This window comes from Mus caroli, chromosome X, assembly GCF_900094665.2.
Source record: "Mus caroli chromosome X, CAROLI_EIJ_v1.1, whole genome shotgun sequence".
Lineage (NCBI taxonomy): Eukaryota > Metazoa > Chordata > Mammalia > Rodentia > Muridae > Mus > Mus caroli.
The window spans coordinates 30,068,641-30,085,584 of NC_034589.1; the positions used below are offsets into that span (position 1 = coordinate 30,068,641).

The 16,944-nt window shown below is 41.4% G+C and overlaps 1 protein-coding gene across 5 annotated transcripts in view; it reads right to left on the reverse strand.

Moving 5' to 3' along the window:
- CXHXorf56 (chromosome X CXorf56 homolog) overlaps nt 1–13,505 on the reverse strand; it is a 78,733-nt gene extending 65,228 nt beyond the window's left edge. For 4 of the 5 annotated variants that reach the window (XM_029473327.1, XM_029473326.1, XM_029473325.1 and 1 more), the window contains exons 1-6: nt 13,316–13,505; nt 12,940–13,057; nt 5,874–5,915; nt 3,361–3,499; nt 2,365–2,454; nt 1,665–1,757 (exon numbers count right to left, since the gene is read on the reverse strand). In XM_029473327.1, coding sequence (XP_029329187.1) covers nt 1,665–1,757; nt 2,365–2,454; nt 3,361–3,499; nt 5,874–5,915; nt 12,940–13,057; nt 13,316–13,439 — 606 coding nt within the window. In that variant the 5' untranslated portion in view covers nt 13,440–13,505. Of the gene's footprint in view, nt 1–6; nt 194–1,664; nt 1,758–2,364; nt 2,455–3,360; nt 3,500–5,873; nt 5,916–12,939; nt 13,058–13,315 lie in introns of those variants that run through there. The other variant, XM_021153331.2, reaches the window with a different exon arrangement.
- Between the last annotated feature and the right edge of the window lie 3,439 nt (nt 13,506–16,944).

Here is a 16,944-nt window from a genome sequence, read left to right on the forward strand (position 1 = left end):
AACAGTGTCAGAAAACCAATAGGATGGTCAGAAAACCCTTCTGGGACAAACAGAAACCAGAACAGGAGATCTTGAAGCTATTCTTCCTCATCTAACTGCTGCCTCCAGTCTGAACCCAGAAAGATCTTGATTATTTGAACTGATTGTCGATCAGGGTCCCCTTCATTTTTGCTTTCTTGGCTTCCAATTCAGCCTGGAAAGAAAAAAAAGTAGGCCCTGATATATCACAATCACATGACATTCTTAACATTTCTTGTTTACTCTAACTGTTCACGCTCTCTTCCTGCTCAGTGTACATGCCAAAAATGGTTTAAGAATCCTTATTCATCAACTTAAAGCCTGGCTCCTAAAACCTAGATTTAAAATCATATGTGTATGTGTGTGTAGGTCACGAGTCTAGAAAGAAGGTCATGAAGGAGGAAAAGGACTAATGGAATACATGTGATGAGAAAGCAAAAGAGGAAGCAGAGTGTGTCCTGTAATCACAGAACTAGGGCGCTGGCGGGAGAAGGATCAAGAGTTCAAAGCCAGCTTTGGCAACATAGCAAGTTTGAAGTCAGCCTGGACTAATCCTGTCTTCAAAAGAAAGAGAGGGAGGAAGGTAGGAAGGAGGAAGGGGGGAAAGGAGGGAGGAAGGGAGGGAGAGAAAGATCAAACAAAAAAAAGCAGATGAGACAATGTGGAAGAAGGAAGGAGACCAACCAGAGTGGGCAAGGAGTCCGGGAAGGAGGAGGGAAAGAATGAGAACAAAGATAATGAGACATAATTACAAAACTGCCATAAAGAAACCTGTTACTTTATATGCTAGTATAAAAAATTAAAAAGACATTTATATAGTTTTTGATTAAGCACCAATGCAGTATGTCTGAGATTAATGAAATAAGCAATTATTATTATCTAAAAAAAATGTTATCCAAAAAAAAAAAAATCAAAGAAATTAGTAATGGACAGGAGTGGGAGAGAGATAAGAGGGTAAGGGCAGTCAGAATGTAGACTACATCACCAGGCAGAGGTGGCCCATGCCTTTCATCCCAGCACTTGGGAGGCAGAGGCAGGTTGATTTCTGAGTTCGATGCCAGCCTGGTCAACAGAGTGAGTTCCAGGACAGTCAGGGCTATACAGAGAAATTCTGTCTCAAAAACAAAAACCAAACCAAACCAAACAAAAAAAACCAGAATGTAGACTTTATATACATACATACATGAAATTATCAGAGAACAAATTCAATTAACCATTAAAAAAGCAAAACAATGGAGGTCCCAACCTACATAGAGGTGCTGAGCTCTAAGTTAATCCCCTGGATAAGGCAGAAAACTAGCAGTGCTTTAAAAGCAGTGATAGCAGCTCCAATTCAGGTATACCGAGGTAGCACAACTGGGCACCATCACACTGGAGAGCACTAAAAACCTGGCTCCTATCTCCTGACTTTAGAACACAAGCAGCAGAGTAAAACATTATCCTAGTTAGGCCCATCAAATCAGATTTCTAATTCAGGCTTTGGGCTTCAGCCACTATTGTACAGCAGGGTTTACCAACACAGTCAGCCTGGGGTGAGAACGCTGGCAGCCAACTATACTAGAAACTCACAACAGCTCCTGCAAATCATTCAAAGTACAGAAACCCAAGGCAGGCAGGCCTGGGCCCTTCCTCCCCATACCACTTACCAACTCCTGCAGCCTCCTCTTGCTCATGCCTTTGCGCTCCAGCTGCTTTTCAATCACTTTGGCATTCTGCGCATAAGAGTCAGCAACTTCCCTCTGTAGGAAATGAGACAGACCGATGCACTTCTCAGAGACCACAACAAAGACCTCAGTAGGTATTTATACTACTCAAGTGCACGACTGTAACTCTTCATCTTCTCTACGACCCAGGAAAGTTCAGGTTTCCATGGGGATCATTTGCTAAGAACCCTCAGTGAAAACCACTTGACTGAAAGAGCAGAAAAGCAACTGCTGGTATTAAGGACGTACTCAAACCATCAGAGCCAGGCTGGCAGGGACTGAAAACTATTCAGTGCACTATCTCATTTATTTTTTATTTGTTTTGAAGATAGAATCTTGCTATGGAGTACATGTAGATCCCGAATTTGAGACCCTCCTGCCTAAGCCTCCAGAGTACTGGAATTATAGTCCTGAATCCAGTTCAGTAGCTTTAAAATTAAAAAGTGATGAGAGGATCCAAGTTCCTTGTTCTCATTTTATAGCTGTTCCTCCCATTCAGGGAGACAGGCACTAGCTCAATAGCATAGAACTGCTTAATAGCAGAGCAGAGTGTGAAAACTAGGTTGCCAACTGTTCTGCTCGCTCTGCACAGGCTCTTGCTCCCCTCCCCCATTTCCATTTTCCTGAAAGCAGAAATACTTACAGCCTCTATCTCCTCTTCTTCTTCATCAATGGTAGACACAGTAACAGAGCTAAACTTGCCCATGTCTTTAGTCCTTTTGGTCATCATAACCTAGAACAGTAGGAAGAGGCATCAAGCTAAGTTCACCCCAGAAGGATCCATGAGCCACGTATACAAGTACATTTATGTGCATGTCTGTCTACAGAAAGGGCGTGGGAATACCTGCCTCTTGGGGACAGGCTGACTATCTAAATGGTAGTGTTATGAAGTATTTGCTATTGAGGTTTTTGGCTCTTTTTTTTTTTTTTTTTTTTTTTTTTTTTTTTTTTAGACATTTTCTCCTTTTCAATACAGTTTCTCTGTCTTGGAAAGCCAGTCCCTGGCTGGCCTGGCCTGGGACTCACTCTGTAGACCAGGCTGGTATAAAAATCAAAGATCTGCCTGCCTCTATCTCTGGAGTGCTAGGATTAAAGGCATGAGCCACTGCCACCGCCACCACCATCACCACCATCATGTAAAAGGTGGCTGAAGAGAGAGCCATGGGTGCTGGGAACCAAACTTAAATATTTTTAGTTGTGAGCCTAGCCTTTAATGGCTGAGCCATCTCTCCAGCCCACTATTAAGGGTTTTAAAACGTATATTTAAAAACCAGTCTAATTCATTGAGGATTTAGTTGTTCCCAATCTAAAAAGAAAAGAAAAACTGAAAAGGAAAATAAAAATTCCACAATGTCTAAGGTTATGAAAGTACTATATGTAAAGCAAATGACAAATGCCACAGTCCTATAACATCTACTTGTATACGACAATGGCAACTTCTTCATAAATATTTCATCAACAAATGCAAGTTTCTCAGGTATTATACCATATTTTAAAAACTCGGGGAGGCAGGCATTGCTACAGGTCAGTGATGCTTGCCTGACATGCAAAAGTCCTGGACTCGATCCCCAGCACTAAGTAAATTTGGGGCTAAATGTGTTGCCATCTTAAGCCATCTGTGCCCTTTGATGATAATTACCTTCTTAGGAGGCTCTTGTTTCTGAGTATATATATTGGTTTTCCCAAAGCCTTGGCCAAATTTCACTACTGCTCCATCCACAATGAAGGTCACAGGAGCATTCTTCGGCTGGGATTGGTAGAAGAGTGGCAGTCCACACCTGCAAATGGCAGAGTGAATCTCTGGAAGGCCTCTAATTCTACATCCTTAACGCTTACAAAAGTAGACTCAGATTCTGAGAAGAGTTTGGTTTGTGGCATAAAATGTTCAATTTTCCCCCAAAAGAACTTGATAAGAATTAATTAGGGTGCATGTTGAAATTTCTGATCAGATTCCTAGGTCTCAACCAGAATATTCTGGTTTGGCAAATGCAGGGATGAGTGAGGCCAGAGACTTTGCTATTTTCATCTGCATCGCATGTATATGTTGACATTAAACAAAGTTTGGGAAATGCTAGCTAATGCTGCTACTGCTACTGGCCTTATAGTAAAAAACTGCTACCATTCTTCCCAGGCGCTTTAACACTGGATCGGGCATTCTGTCCCCTTTGCTATTTCATTTTACAGCATCAAGAGAAATGGACAGGTATCACTGCAGTGTTTGGCAAATCAAATCTTGTACAACTGCCATTTTCTCTGGCTGACCATTATGCTTTCTGAGCTAAAAAGTAGACCTATAAGATATGGTAAAAATTAGCTTCATCCATCAAGTAGTGTGGCTAGCTACTCAAATGCTTTCCTGTCTTCAACTTATTTTCCTCTGCCTCATTCAGTGCTCCTGCTCTGAGTCTTCTAAGAGCCAACACACAATATCCTTACACCAAGATTAAACTCAACTGCCAGGCATAGTGGCCGCCTTTAATACTAGTACTCAGGAGGTGCTGGGTGGTGGTGGCGCACACCTTTAATCCCAGCGCTTGGGAGGCAGATGGATTTCTGAGTTTGAGGCCAGCCTGGTCTACAAAGTGAGTTCCAGGACAGCCAGCAGGCTATACAGAGAAACCCTGTCTTGAACCCCCCCCCAAAAAAAAACCCCACAAAACTAGTACTCAGGAGGCATTGGCAGGTGGATTTCTGTGAGCTCAAGGCCAGCCTGGTCTACATAGTAAGTTCTAAGACAGCCCAAACTACCCCTACTCAAAACAACAACAAAAATTAAATCACTGATAGTCTTACTACTAATAGTCTAAAGCTGTAAATTTTGTTTTAAAAAACATCCTTTAAGATTCTCAGCTTTAGGATCTACATATTACATTGTATACATGAACCTGGAACTAAATTACATTGTCACATTTTCCATTATGACCCAGCCAATTCTACTTCATACATACATATACATCTCCCACAATAAGACCTATCTAGAATAGTCAGAGCAATGTTACTGGCAATAGCTAAAACTAGAAGTAACTCAAATTCACTGTGAATGGGCAAACAAACTGATACCATGGAATACTCAAAAATAAAGAGCACTGTGAATAAGTAAATGAACTGATAGGATGGGATACTCAGCACTAAAGAGAAACAAATAATCTCATAGCAATTTTGATCAATCCCTAAAACACCAAACAGAAAAACTAGGTATAGAGGCCAGTGAGAGGCTGAGTAGTTAAAGGAGCCTATTGCCAAGCCTGACAACCTGAGTTTGATCCCCAACACCCACATGGAAAAGGTGAGAACTGTCTGCAAGTTGGCCTTAGATCCCCACATATATGGAAGGAAGAAAGGAAGGAAGGAAGGAAGGAAGGAAGGAAGGAAGGAAGGAAGGACATGCAAAAAAGTTAGGCAGACCGGCAGAGAGAGGAAGAAGGCGAGGGAAACAGGAACAGGAAACAGAAAAGAGAAAGACAGACTAGGTATAAAAGGCATGCATTTGTATGTAGTAGGGAACTTACTATAGATTTTCCTAAAACATTAGGAAAGGCAAGAGCACAGGGATACAAAGCAGCAACTACCAGGGAAGGGTGAACGGAGGAGACAGGCTGCAAAGGACATGTGGACTGCTGGAAATGGCTTCTATCACGATAGTGGTGGCATTATTTAACTGGAGTTTTTCTGTCAAAACCCATCAAATTGAATATTTAAATGGGTAAATTTTATTGCAGACATATTTAATCTTACTCTCTCGAATTTTTTGCTTTTAACCCCAGAGTGAGTTCCAGGACTGCCTGGGCTATACAAAGAAACCCTGTCTGGAAACAAAAGAAACAAGTCACCTCAAGTTTCTGCCTGCTGTGGGGGCTCATGCCTATAGTCCCAGTAGTTGGGAGGCAAATGACCAGAAGCTTAAGACTAGCCTGAACTGCATATCAAGACCCTGCCCCCAAAGAACAAAAAAATTTTTAAAAAAAGGCTGTCATTTTTCTCACTTTTAGAATCAGCTGGTCAGGGATGGGATTTAACTAGCATCTTTGGGAAACAAATTAGCATTTGGTTTGAAGGCCTTTGAGATTACAGATGCCAAAGAGAGACTTCTTTTCTAACACATCATGCTTCCACTTACCTATGACCAGCAAGCCCCACACTGGTGGTACTTACTTTGCACACTTCTTCCGGTACTGACGTTCAATGCCCTCAGGCCTGCACAGAAAATGGATGTTAACAGGAAAAGTTAAGAGTGCATCTCACAACTGATTCACCCCCTAGCTGATTTCTTCTGCTTATTCATCACTTAGCAGAATTCATGCCAAAAGCTCAGACGCTTTTGTGTAGATCTACTGGCTGGCTAAGCATTTATTAAACAGATAACTCTAGCATGCATTCCTTCTTTCCCAAACAGGTACTGAGCAACTAATGGGGTCAGGTATCATGCTAACTGAGCAGACAAAAGAGTAACAATATAAACAGTCACAAGAGTGACTAGACTTATAGTAGCAACAATATTAACTACAATATAACAGCAACCAATCATATAGTCAGTATATAATCTATGGGTTCTGAATCTATGGATTCCACCAACCATGCGTAAAAAAAAAAAAAAAAAATTAGACAAAGGTTGTGTCAGAGGCTGGGGAGGGAACTCAGTGACTAAGAGTGCTTGCTCTGCTAGAACAAGGACCAAAGGTAAAAGCCCCAGCAGCCACATAAAAAGCCAGGCATGGCTATATATGCCTGTAACCCCAGGGTTGTGGGGATCAAGGTAGGCTGATCCTGAGAGATCACTGGCCAGCCAGCATAGTTGAAATGGCAAAGCTCTAGTTCAGCAAGATACTGTCTTCAGGGAATACACTGCAGACTGACAGAGGAAGACACCCCAACATTCAGCTCTAGACTATACACGTGCACATACATGCATGCATCCATGTGTATGCCACACACACACACCCCATTAATACACACACATTTTCACTAACTACCTAGATACATCTCAGAAACAAAGAAAACAGAACCTCCCAATTTGCATTTCTTGTTTTTAAACAGAAGCTATACATCTTAGCCCCAGTATGACAGCCATTTGTATTTTTTGTTTTGTTTTGTTTTTTGTTTTTGTTTTTGGTGAACCATTAGCTTATATATTTTCGGTCACGTTTTTCTTTTACATTAAGAAGACTTGAACTACTAGTGAGATTTGCACTACTAATGGGCTTCACAAATATTTCTTTCTTAGTTTGTTATCTGTCTTCGATTCTTGTTTTGTTTTGAGCATGTGGAAATTTGAGATTTTTTTCCCTATAGTCAATACAGAGTCAATGTCTCTCTTGCCCTTGCCTTCTACCATGTATGTTATAACATAGCTAGCTAGGACTTTCTCAATCTGAATTCCTATCTAAAATAAAAAAAATTTCAACCTCATATTCTAAAATCTGCTCCCATTAGTTTCTTCTTCCAAATCACTATCTAAAAAGAGGCAGAAGTGGCTTCCCTTTACAGAATAAGTTCCAGATTCCTTACCATGGCACCACGTAAGAACATAACTGGGTTCTGCAGCAACTTCTACATTGTCTCCCTTTTATACACACTGGCCAAATCAGTCTCCCTTCTGTTTCAGTTCTTTGAAAAGAACATGTGCTTTCCAGCAGGCAACCATTTGCACACATTCCTCCCTCTGCCTAGAATATTCTGCTCATCTCGCTGCTGTGGCTGTTCCCTTCATCTACTTTGATGCTACTGCATACATAACTTAATCAGAGGCCTTTCCCTGACCACTTTCACTAAGCAGTTCTCATGCGACTTTCTCTACCAAATCTTTGTTCCATTCATATGGCTTCTAATAATCATCAGTACTTGATTTTTCTATGAAATCTCCATCATCCATTCCCTGAGAAGAGACAGAGTCTGCCTTATCACTCGCCAGGGCTGAGCAAAGCACTACATATAGGGCTGAGAGAGGGCTCAGCAGTTAGTTAAGAGCACTGGCTGCTCTTCCAGACGATCTAGATTTCATTCCCAGAACCCACATGGTAGTTAACAACTATCTGTAACTCCAGTTCCAGGGGTCCAGTGCCTTCTTGTCTCTCAGGTACAAGGTGCACATGTGGTAAACAAATATACATGCAGACAAAATACCATAGATATAAAATTAAAAATGCTAGACATACAGAAGATTTATAATAAACACTGAATGAATTTGAAAGAATTTCCCTTAATAAGAAAACTAAACTTATATTTCAAGGAAGCTTTTTCTGAGATAAGATCTTATTGAAGTCCCCTAGGAAGATCTAGAGTTTGCCTATGCAGCCCAGGATAACCTTAAACTCAAGCAATCCTCCACAGCTTCAGACTTCCATATATTAGGATGACAGTCTTAAGCCATCACATCTGGCTAATCAAGTTCTTAAATGGAGGAATCTGTAATGGCACCAGAGGTGGTTCTCATATCTGAGGGAGTCACAGAAACTTCATGAAGAGGTGATGCTCCTGCCAGAGTCCTGATAGAAAATGGGACTCCCCCCCAGAGCTCGTGTCTCTAGCTGCATATGTAGCAGAAGATGGCCTAGTCGGCCATCACTGGGAAGAAAGGCCCCTTGGTATTGCAAACTTTATATGCCCCAGTACAGGGGAACGCCAGGGCCAAGAAGTGGGAGTGGGTGGGTAGGGGAGCAGGGCAGGGGGAGGGTATAGAGGACTTTCAGGATAGCATTTGAAATGTAAATAAGGAAAATATCTAATAAAAATTTGAAAAAAAAAAGAAAATGGGATTTCATCCAAAGGAAATACTCTATATATGCATACTGTATTCATGGGATTACTATGTACAAAGAATTAGTCTAATGTCATTAGGACTTCAAACTCCAGGATTTTGTACCAACAGTATAGACATAAAAAGGTTATTCTAAAAAAATAATAAATAAACAAATAAAAAAATAAAAGGTTATTCTATGAACAATTATATGCCAACAAACTAGACAATTTAGAAGTTACAGAATGAAAAAGAAAGGCATAAGTGGGTGTGGTGACATTTGCCTCTAAGGCCAGCTCATAGGAGGCTGAAGCAGAAGGATCCGGCTGAAGGCCAGCTTGGGCTGCACAGTGAAATCTCAAAGAACAAAAATGAAAACAAAAGAGACACAGTAAGAACAGACTAGAACCCTGCTTTGGCCAACAGAAGGGCACAGCGTGTCCTTGGAAAAGCCGCTCATGACTAGAGCATGAACTATGTCAAAGGGGAGAACACTTGCTTGTTGGTAAGTGCTAAGAACTCTGAACCCTAACAGTAGCTAGGCCACAAGTTCCTGGCATAGGCCCTGCCAATAAATAAGACATGACACTACTTGCCACTAAGTAAGGCTAGGCCTAAGGCTGATTTGCCCTAAAGGGAAGGCTGATTGGATTTCAGCATTTCTACTTCAATCTAGGGTCACCCAGTAGTTTTCTTGACTAGCCAAATGATACAGGAAACTGAAGCGTAGTTGTATGAAATTACTTTCTGTACTAACAGAATAATACATGTTAATATATAATACCGTATTAGGGTTCTCTAGAGTCACAGAACTTATGGGATGTCTCTTTATATTGAGGGAATTTATTGTGATGACTTACAATCTACAGTCCAACTAACCCAACAATGAGCAGCTATGAATGGGAACTCCAAGAATCTAGTAGTTGCTTAGTTCCACGAGGCTAGTTGTTTTAGCTGGTCTTCTGTATAAGTAGGTTCTAACAGATGTGCTGGCTAGTAAATGCAAGCAGATGAAGAAGGGGTGAATTTTCCTTCCAATGTCCTTATGTAGGTCTCTAGCAGCAGGTATGGACCATATTAAAGATTTGTACCACCATGCCTAGATCTGGAACTTGCTTTGTCTCAGGTTGACCTTGAACTCAGATATCTCCTTGCCTCAGTCTCCTAGGATTAAAGACCTGTACTACTTTGCCTGGACCTAACCTCTTCATGGCCACTATGGCTCAAGATCTCCACATCAAGATCTGGGTCAAAAGTTTGTGTCTTCCAGCCTCAAGATCTGGATCACATGTGAACCCTCCAATTCTGGATTGTAGTTCATTCTGCGTAGAGTCAAGTTGACAACCAGGAATAGCCATTACAAATACTATTAAAATAGAGAACTTTAAAAAAATATATGTGCTTATTACAGTGATCCTAAAAATAGTTGATGATTTTCAAAAGCAGTAATCTAGATAATGGGGGTGGGATAAAAACCTAGGACAAATTGACACATGTAATCTGAGCACTTGGGAAGTATAAGCAGGAGGGTCAGGACACTTTCTTTTTTTTTTTTTTTTTTGGTTTTTCGAGACAGGGTTTCTCTGTATAGCCCTGGCTGTCCTGGAACTCACTTTGTAGACCAGGCTGGCCTCAAACTCAGAAATCCCCCCGCCTCTGCCTCCCGAGTGCTGGGATTAAAGGCGTGCGCCATCACGCCCGGCTCGGGTCAGGACACTTTCGACTAAGTATCCCACTCAAGGCTCTGTGCTACATGAAAGACTGTCAAAGCAAAACTAAACAAAACAACAACAACAAAAAGTTAAAATAAGAGGACAGGGACTGGAGAGATGGCTCAGAGGTTAAGAGTACTGGCTGCATTTCCAGAGGTCCCAAGTTCAATTCCCAGCAACCACAATGCAACCCACAACCATCTGCAACTCCAGGTCCAAGGGATTCCTGTTCTGGCCTCTATGGGCACAAGGCACACAGATGGTGTACAAACATATATGCAGGCAAAAATTCATATACAGAAAAATCAACTCTCTAAAAATTAAAAGGCACAGAAAAAAGCCACATGATGACACGGGCAGATAATGGCAGATGCATGGATAAGCCAAGGAACACTAAGGATAGCAGGGGGTTGAAACTCAAAACCACTAAGAATAGCTGGGGAGAAGAAAAAAGAGAGGTGGCTCAGAGAACAAAGCATCTGACACCAGTTTCCATGACCCAAGTTCTATCCCTGGGAAGAAAACTACCAAAAGCTGTCCTCTGACCTCCACAGGCAGGCTATGGCAGCCCCATCATGTCCTACCCCTACCCCCCCCCATTAGACATAAAAAGTTAAAAGAAATAAACAAAAACCTGCCAGGCCTGATGGCACATGGTTTTAATCCCAGAATTTAGGAAGCAAAGGAGTAAGACAGCAAGAACAGGAGCTGGGCGTGGTGGCACACGCCTTTAATCCCAGCACTCAGGAGGCAGAGGCCTATAGGGTAAGCTCCAGGACAGCCTGGGCTACAGACAAACCCTGTCTCGAAAAACAAACAAACAAACAAACAAAAAAGACAGCAAGAACATAGCTCTGCTGACAATTTTCAGACTTCAGCCTCCGAATCTGAGCCTGTTCATTTTTTTGTTTGTTTGTTTGTTTGTTACTTAATGCTACCCAGGTTGTGTTATTTTACTATAGCAGATTTAGCATGTTAATATACCAGTGTATTCAAGTGACTAAGACAGTGCTTAGCATATAAAGGAGCTCAGAAAATGAAGTATTGGCTAAATAAATGAGTGGCCTTTATTCCTGAGAATGGACCTCCTGTGGTATTGGGCACTTGGGGGTCATCACTCTTCTCTTTCATTCACAACTTGGGACTTTTTTTTTAAACCTCTGTGTGTGTGTGTGTGTGTGTGTAAGGTTTACCTGCATGTGTTGTCTAGAGAAGATGGCATCAGATCCCCTAGACCTGGAGTTAGAGATGGTTGTGAGCCACCATGTAAATGCTGGAAATTGAACCTAGGACCTCCGGAAGAGCAGCCAGTGCTGTTAACTGCAGAGCCATCTCTCCAACCCTTCTTTCCTTTCTTATTCTCTATATTATTAGGTTCTCCTGGTTCTGTCCCAATTTTTTTGTCTACTTTGTAAATCTTCACTCCTTTCTCTTTCTCTCTCATCTGTTTTATCTTGTATGTATGTAAAGGGTCTCATAAATCATTTTATATATATATATATATATATATATATATATATATATATAAGCTTTTAATCCCCCTGCCCCTATCTCCCTAGAGCTGGGATTACAAGGGTACAAGGGTATATTACCATTTCAGCTATATGCAATATCAATGATTGCAAATACTGTACCAACTGAGCTATAGCCTTATCCTTTGCTCTACATTCATTTTATGTAACTTTGAATTACCATATACATCAAGGATTCCTCAACTTGGAAACATATACATCTAACTATGTCACTCCCTCCTTACAAAATGGAAATAAGGGGCTGGAGAGATGACTCGGTGACTAAGAGTACATTGTTTTTTCAGAAGACCCAAGTTTGGTTCCCAGGGCTTTCATTAGGTGGCTGACAAGCACCACCAGGAACTTCAGCTCCAGGGGAATCAAACATCTTCTCTTCACCTCTACAGGCACCTGCACTCACAGGAACATATCAAAACACACACACACACACACACACACACACACACACAAGGAAATAGTTTTTCATTGCCTTCAGATAAAGCATTTCACTCACCTCACCACAGTATTTATGAAACCTTTTCTATAAAACAGTAAGCCATGCTCTGGCCACAGAAAACTACTGAAATTTCCCATAGACATATTTGATGCTCATAATGCTTCCAGATTCCCTCTACCTGGACTGTTTCCGCATCCTCTTCCAAGAACTAGTGAAGTCTTCTTTAAGCCAAGCACAAATACTACTATAGTTCAGAGCTTTTCTTGACCACAACACATGTAAAATAAATAACCTTCTCCCACCTGTTTCCCCATAGTCTTTGTTCACAGCACCAGCATTTCTTTCTATCATAAGAAGAAGCCTGTTTCCTTAATGATTTCTTTAAAAAAAAAGACTGTGCCTTATTCACAGATTTGGTACCTAGCTCAGTACCTGACACATGACAGTCACAAGGCTGTGGATGTAACTGTTGGAGAGTGCCCACTAAGCAAGAGTAAGGCCTTTGGTTCCATCCCCAGCCCTGCAAATAATACTGATAACAACAGCAGAAGTTACAGGTTGTATTAACTCATTCAAGCCTGTAACTGGAACATCATAGCCATCAAATGCCAAGAGAGGCACATTTCAGTACCATTTCAACAAAGTACAATAAGGAATTTGTTGAATTAAAATAAGTTAGAATATTAGCACAAACGTCAAAGTATCAGGCCTAACTGTATGAGCTGCTTAACACTAGCATAGGGTAATTTACATTCATCGTAAACAGACCGCAACACAGCAGTGAACTACAGCATTGAGCCCTTACCTCCGAAGATAAGTAGTCTCCTCGTCTTCTGTGTTACAAAACTTGTGAGCATGTTTGGCAGCATCGATCACGCGAGACCGGTCCCGGGGCCTCATGGGCAATTTCTCTAACTGGCAATCTGAAGGAATGGAGAAAAATTTCCTCGCTTAGTCACTAAAAAAAAAAAAAAAAATACCCTGAACTTAAGAGTGGTAGTGCACTCATGGAAGAAATACCAGCAAGTTCGGGGACAATCTAGGCTACATAATGAGTTCAAGATCGAGCTACTTTGCGAGATCTTGTCTCAAAGGAGAAAAGAAAAAGAAGGGGGGGCGGGAAGAAAGATTGAAAAAGAAAGAAAAAAGAAGCCCGATGTTTCCTTGCAGCCGCCACTCACCCAGCACCAGGACCATTTGGCCACATAAACAGTAGTAGACATGGAGGGGCTTCTCGCCATCATCATATTCCTCGCGGTCCCGGGTGTCTGAGCAGACCACCGACCGCGACACGACTTTCGGCATAGCTCCGGCAGAGCAGCCCGAAAACTCCCAGAAAATGAAGAGTCGCGCCGAGATGGCGTCACAAACACTCGCGCCAGACCGTTTCTCCACCTGATCACGTGTTGACACCGGATTGATTAACTTCCGGAACGTCCCATCCCGCTAAGTTGCAGGGAGAGGCGGGGGAGGGTGCCGAGTTGACAGAAGCTCAGTCAGCTGCGACAGCTTTAGTTATCGACACCCTCGGTGTTATTGAAAATACTTTTATTTCTATACAGTCGTCAATATTGTTTTTATTTATTAGCGCCTCCCGAGCGCGCGCCCTCCCCCCGCGCCCCCTCCCCCTCCCACGCTTGTATGTGACTTTCAGGATTCTGTTGCTTCCACTTAGTTGACCTCAAAACATGCAACTCAGGTCTTCAGGCTTAGCAGCAAACTTTTACTTACTGAGAGCCGGCTCTCTTGTTCATGAATATTTATGAGTATATGTAAAACTTGACATAATAAAGGACTGACTATACATTATAATATAACCTAGATCTTAGATATATTGGTAAATATTTTGGTTTTACGGGCTGTATTCAGAACCTAATGAAGTGGAAGCTTTTTTTTTTTTCTGGTGTAGTGGGGATTAAATATAGGGTGTTGTAAATACTTGACAGGCCTTCTATCACTGAGCTATAGCCTCCAATCCCGTTGCTTCTTTGTTTCTTAAATTGTGTTTTTTAAGCTTTATTTTTTTATGCACATTGGTGTTTTGCCTGCATATACGTCTGTATGAGGGTGCCAAATCCCTTGGAACTGAAGTCACTGCCAACTGCCATATGTGTGCTGGGAATTGAACCTGGGTCCTCTGGAAAAGCAACCAGTGCTCTTAACCACTGAGCCACCGCTCCCGCCTCTAGTTTAGCACCTCTAGTTTATTTATTTTAAGGTTTATATATCTTTACTTTATGTGTACTAGTGCTTTGCCCGAATATATGTCTGTGTTCCTCATTTGTGCCTTGTTTCTGCAGAGGCCAGAAGGCGGCTTTGGATCTGGCATTGCAGATGGTTGTAAGCTGCCATGACTCCAATGAGTACCACAGAACCCAAGTGCTCTGGAACAGCAGCCAACACTCTTTTTTTTTTTTAAACTTTGTTTTCTGTTTATTATTTTACATACCCATCTTAACAAATCAAGTGTGACTTCTATAATGCTAAAATATTACTATCACAATATCAGAAAATAAAAAAAATGAAATATTAACTTTAAATGCTCTAGGAATGCAAGAGACTATGACTAAGGAGCAGACAATATATCTAGGTGTCAGAGCTCAATAGCTGAAGGAATAAACAATAAACACTAAGTGCTATCCAAGCAGAAATGAATCCCAGTGTTCAAGGGACAAAGGCACATCAGGCTTTCATAAAGCATATGATGGGACTGGTCTAGTTTCAAATGATTACAATATAGCAGCCAGCACTCTTAACTGCTTTATCTCCCCACCTGTTTTGTTGGGGGCTTTGTTGTTGTTGTAGATTTTATTTATTTATTATAGATAAGTACCCTGTAGCTATCTTCAGACACATCAGAAGAGGGCATCAGATCTCATTACAGATGGTTGTGAGCCACCATTTGAACTCATGATCTCTGGAAGATCAGTCAGTGCTCTTAACCGCTGAGCTATCTCTCCAGCCCTTTGTTTTGTTTTTATGAAAGGTTTCATCAAAAGATACAATTCAATTTGGGCACTCAGGAAAGTCAATGGGTAAAAGTGCTTGTTACCAAGCCTGATAACTTAAAGTTCACCTGCAGGGCCCACACAATGGATGGCAAGTACAATTTGAGTCCCTCAAGTTGTCCTCTGACTTGTGCTGTGTATGTGTGCGTGCACTTGAAACACCACAAGATTAATTAATTAATTAATAATTTAAAAGACTAAATTCAAACAATATATAATTCACTTTTTAAAAGTGTATTGATAGCCAGGCATAGTTGCAGGCTTTCAATCTCAGTACTCAAGAGGCAAAGGTAGGCAGAGCAACCAATTTAGTAATAGTTTACTCAAAGTTGTGTAACCAATACCATTATCTAATTCCAGAATATTTTCATCATTTCGAAAGGAAATCTCATACCTATTATCACCTGCTTCCTTTCCATATTATAGAACTTAATTCATTTTTTATGGTTGAATAGTATTTCTTTGTATGGGTATACTAGTTTTTGTTTTATCTGAGCATTACTGGTTATCACTCTGTATTAGTCAGGGTTCTCTAGAGTCACAGAACCTATGGGATGTCTCTCTATATTGAGGGAATTTATTGTGATGACTTACAGTCTGTAGTCCAACTAACCCAACAATAGACAGTTATGAAAGGGAAGTCCAAGAATCTAGTAGTCTCTCTGTCCCATGAGGCTAGTTGTTTCAGCTGATCTTCAGTAGAAATAGGTTCCAACAGATGTGCTGGCAAGTAAGTGCAAGCAGTCGAAGAAGTGATGAATCTTCCTTCTTCCAATGTCCTTATAGGTCTCTAGCAGAAGGTGTGGTCCAGATTAAAGACGTGTACCACCACACTGGATCTGAGACTTGTTTTGTCTCAGGCTGACTTCAAGTATCTCCTTGCCTTAGTCTCCTGGGATTAAAGGCATAATGCCTTGCCTGGACCTAAGCTTTTCCTGGCCACTATGACTTAAGATCTCCATGCCAAGTTCCTGATCAGAAACTTGTACCTTCCAGCCTCAAGATCTGGATCACAGGTGTGTCTTTCAAGCTGGATTGTAGCTCTTTCCAGATATAGTCAAGGTGACAACTAGGAATAGCCATTACACACTCCTTTCCACTTTATGGCTATTATAGATAATGCTGCAGTGGACATGACATTCATATACAAGTCACAATGGTCATGTATATACAGCTCATATTCAGAATGGTTCTAAACCGGGCGCGGTGGCACACACCTTAAATCCCAGCCCTCAGGAGGCAGAGGCAGGCGGATTTCTGAGTTTGAGGCCAGCCTGGTCTACAAAGTGAGTTCCAGGACAGCCAGGGCTACACAGAGAAACCCTGTATCAAAACAAACAAACAAACAAACAAACACCAGAATGGCTCTTTTCAATTCTTTCAGTTATATACCAAGTAGTAAAATGATCAAGTGCAAGTCCACATTTAATTTTTTGAGAACCTACCAGACTATTTCAAAGCAGTACACAACTTTACATTCGTATCAGCAATGTACAAGAGTTCTTATTTCCCTGCAACCTTGCCAATAATTATTTTCTGTCATTTATTTATTTGTTTGTTTGTTTTTGTGTAGGTAGGTGTGTGTGTGTGTGTGTGTGTGTGTGTGTGTGTGTGCGCGCGCGCGCACGCGCATGTGTGTCTGTCCATGTGGGTACCCATGAAAGCCAGAAGAATGCATTGGTTGCCATGATTTGCAGCTGGAGTTATCAGCAGTTGTGAAACTCCTGATATGCATGTTGGAACTCAAACTGGGATCCTCAGCAAGAGTAGTAAGTGCTTTTAACAGCTTAGCTATGTCTCTC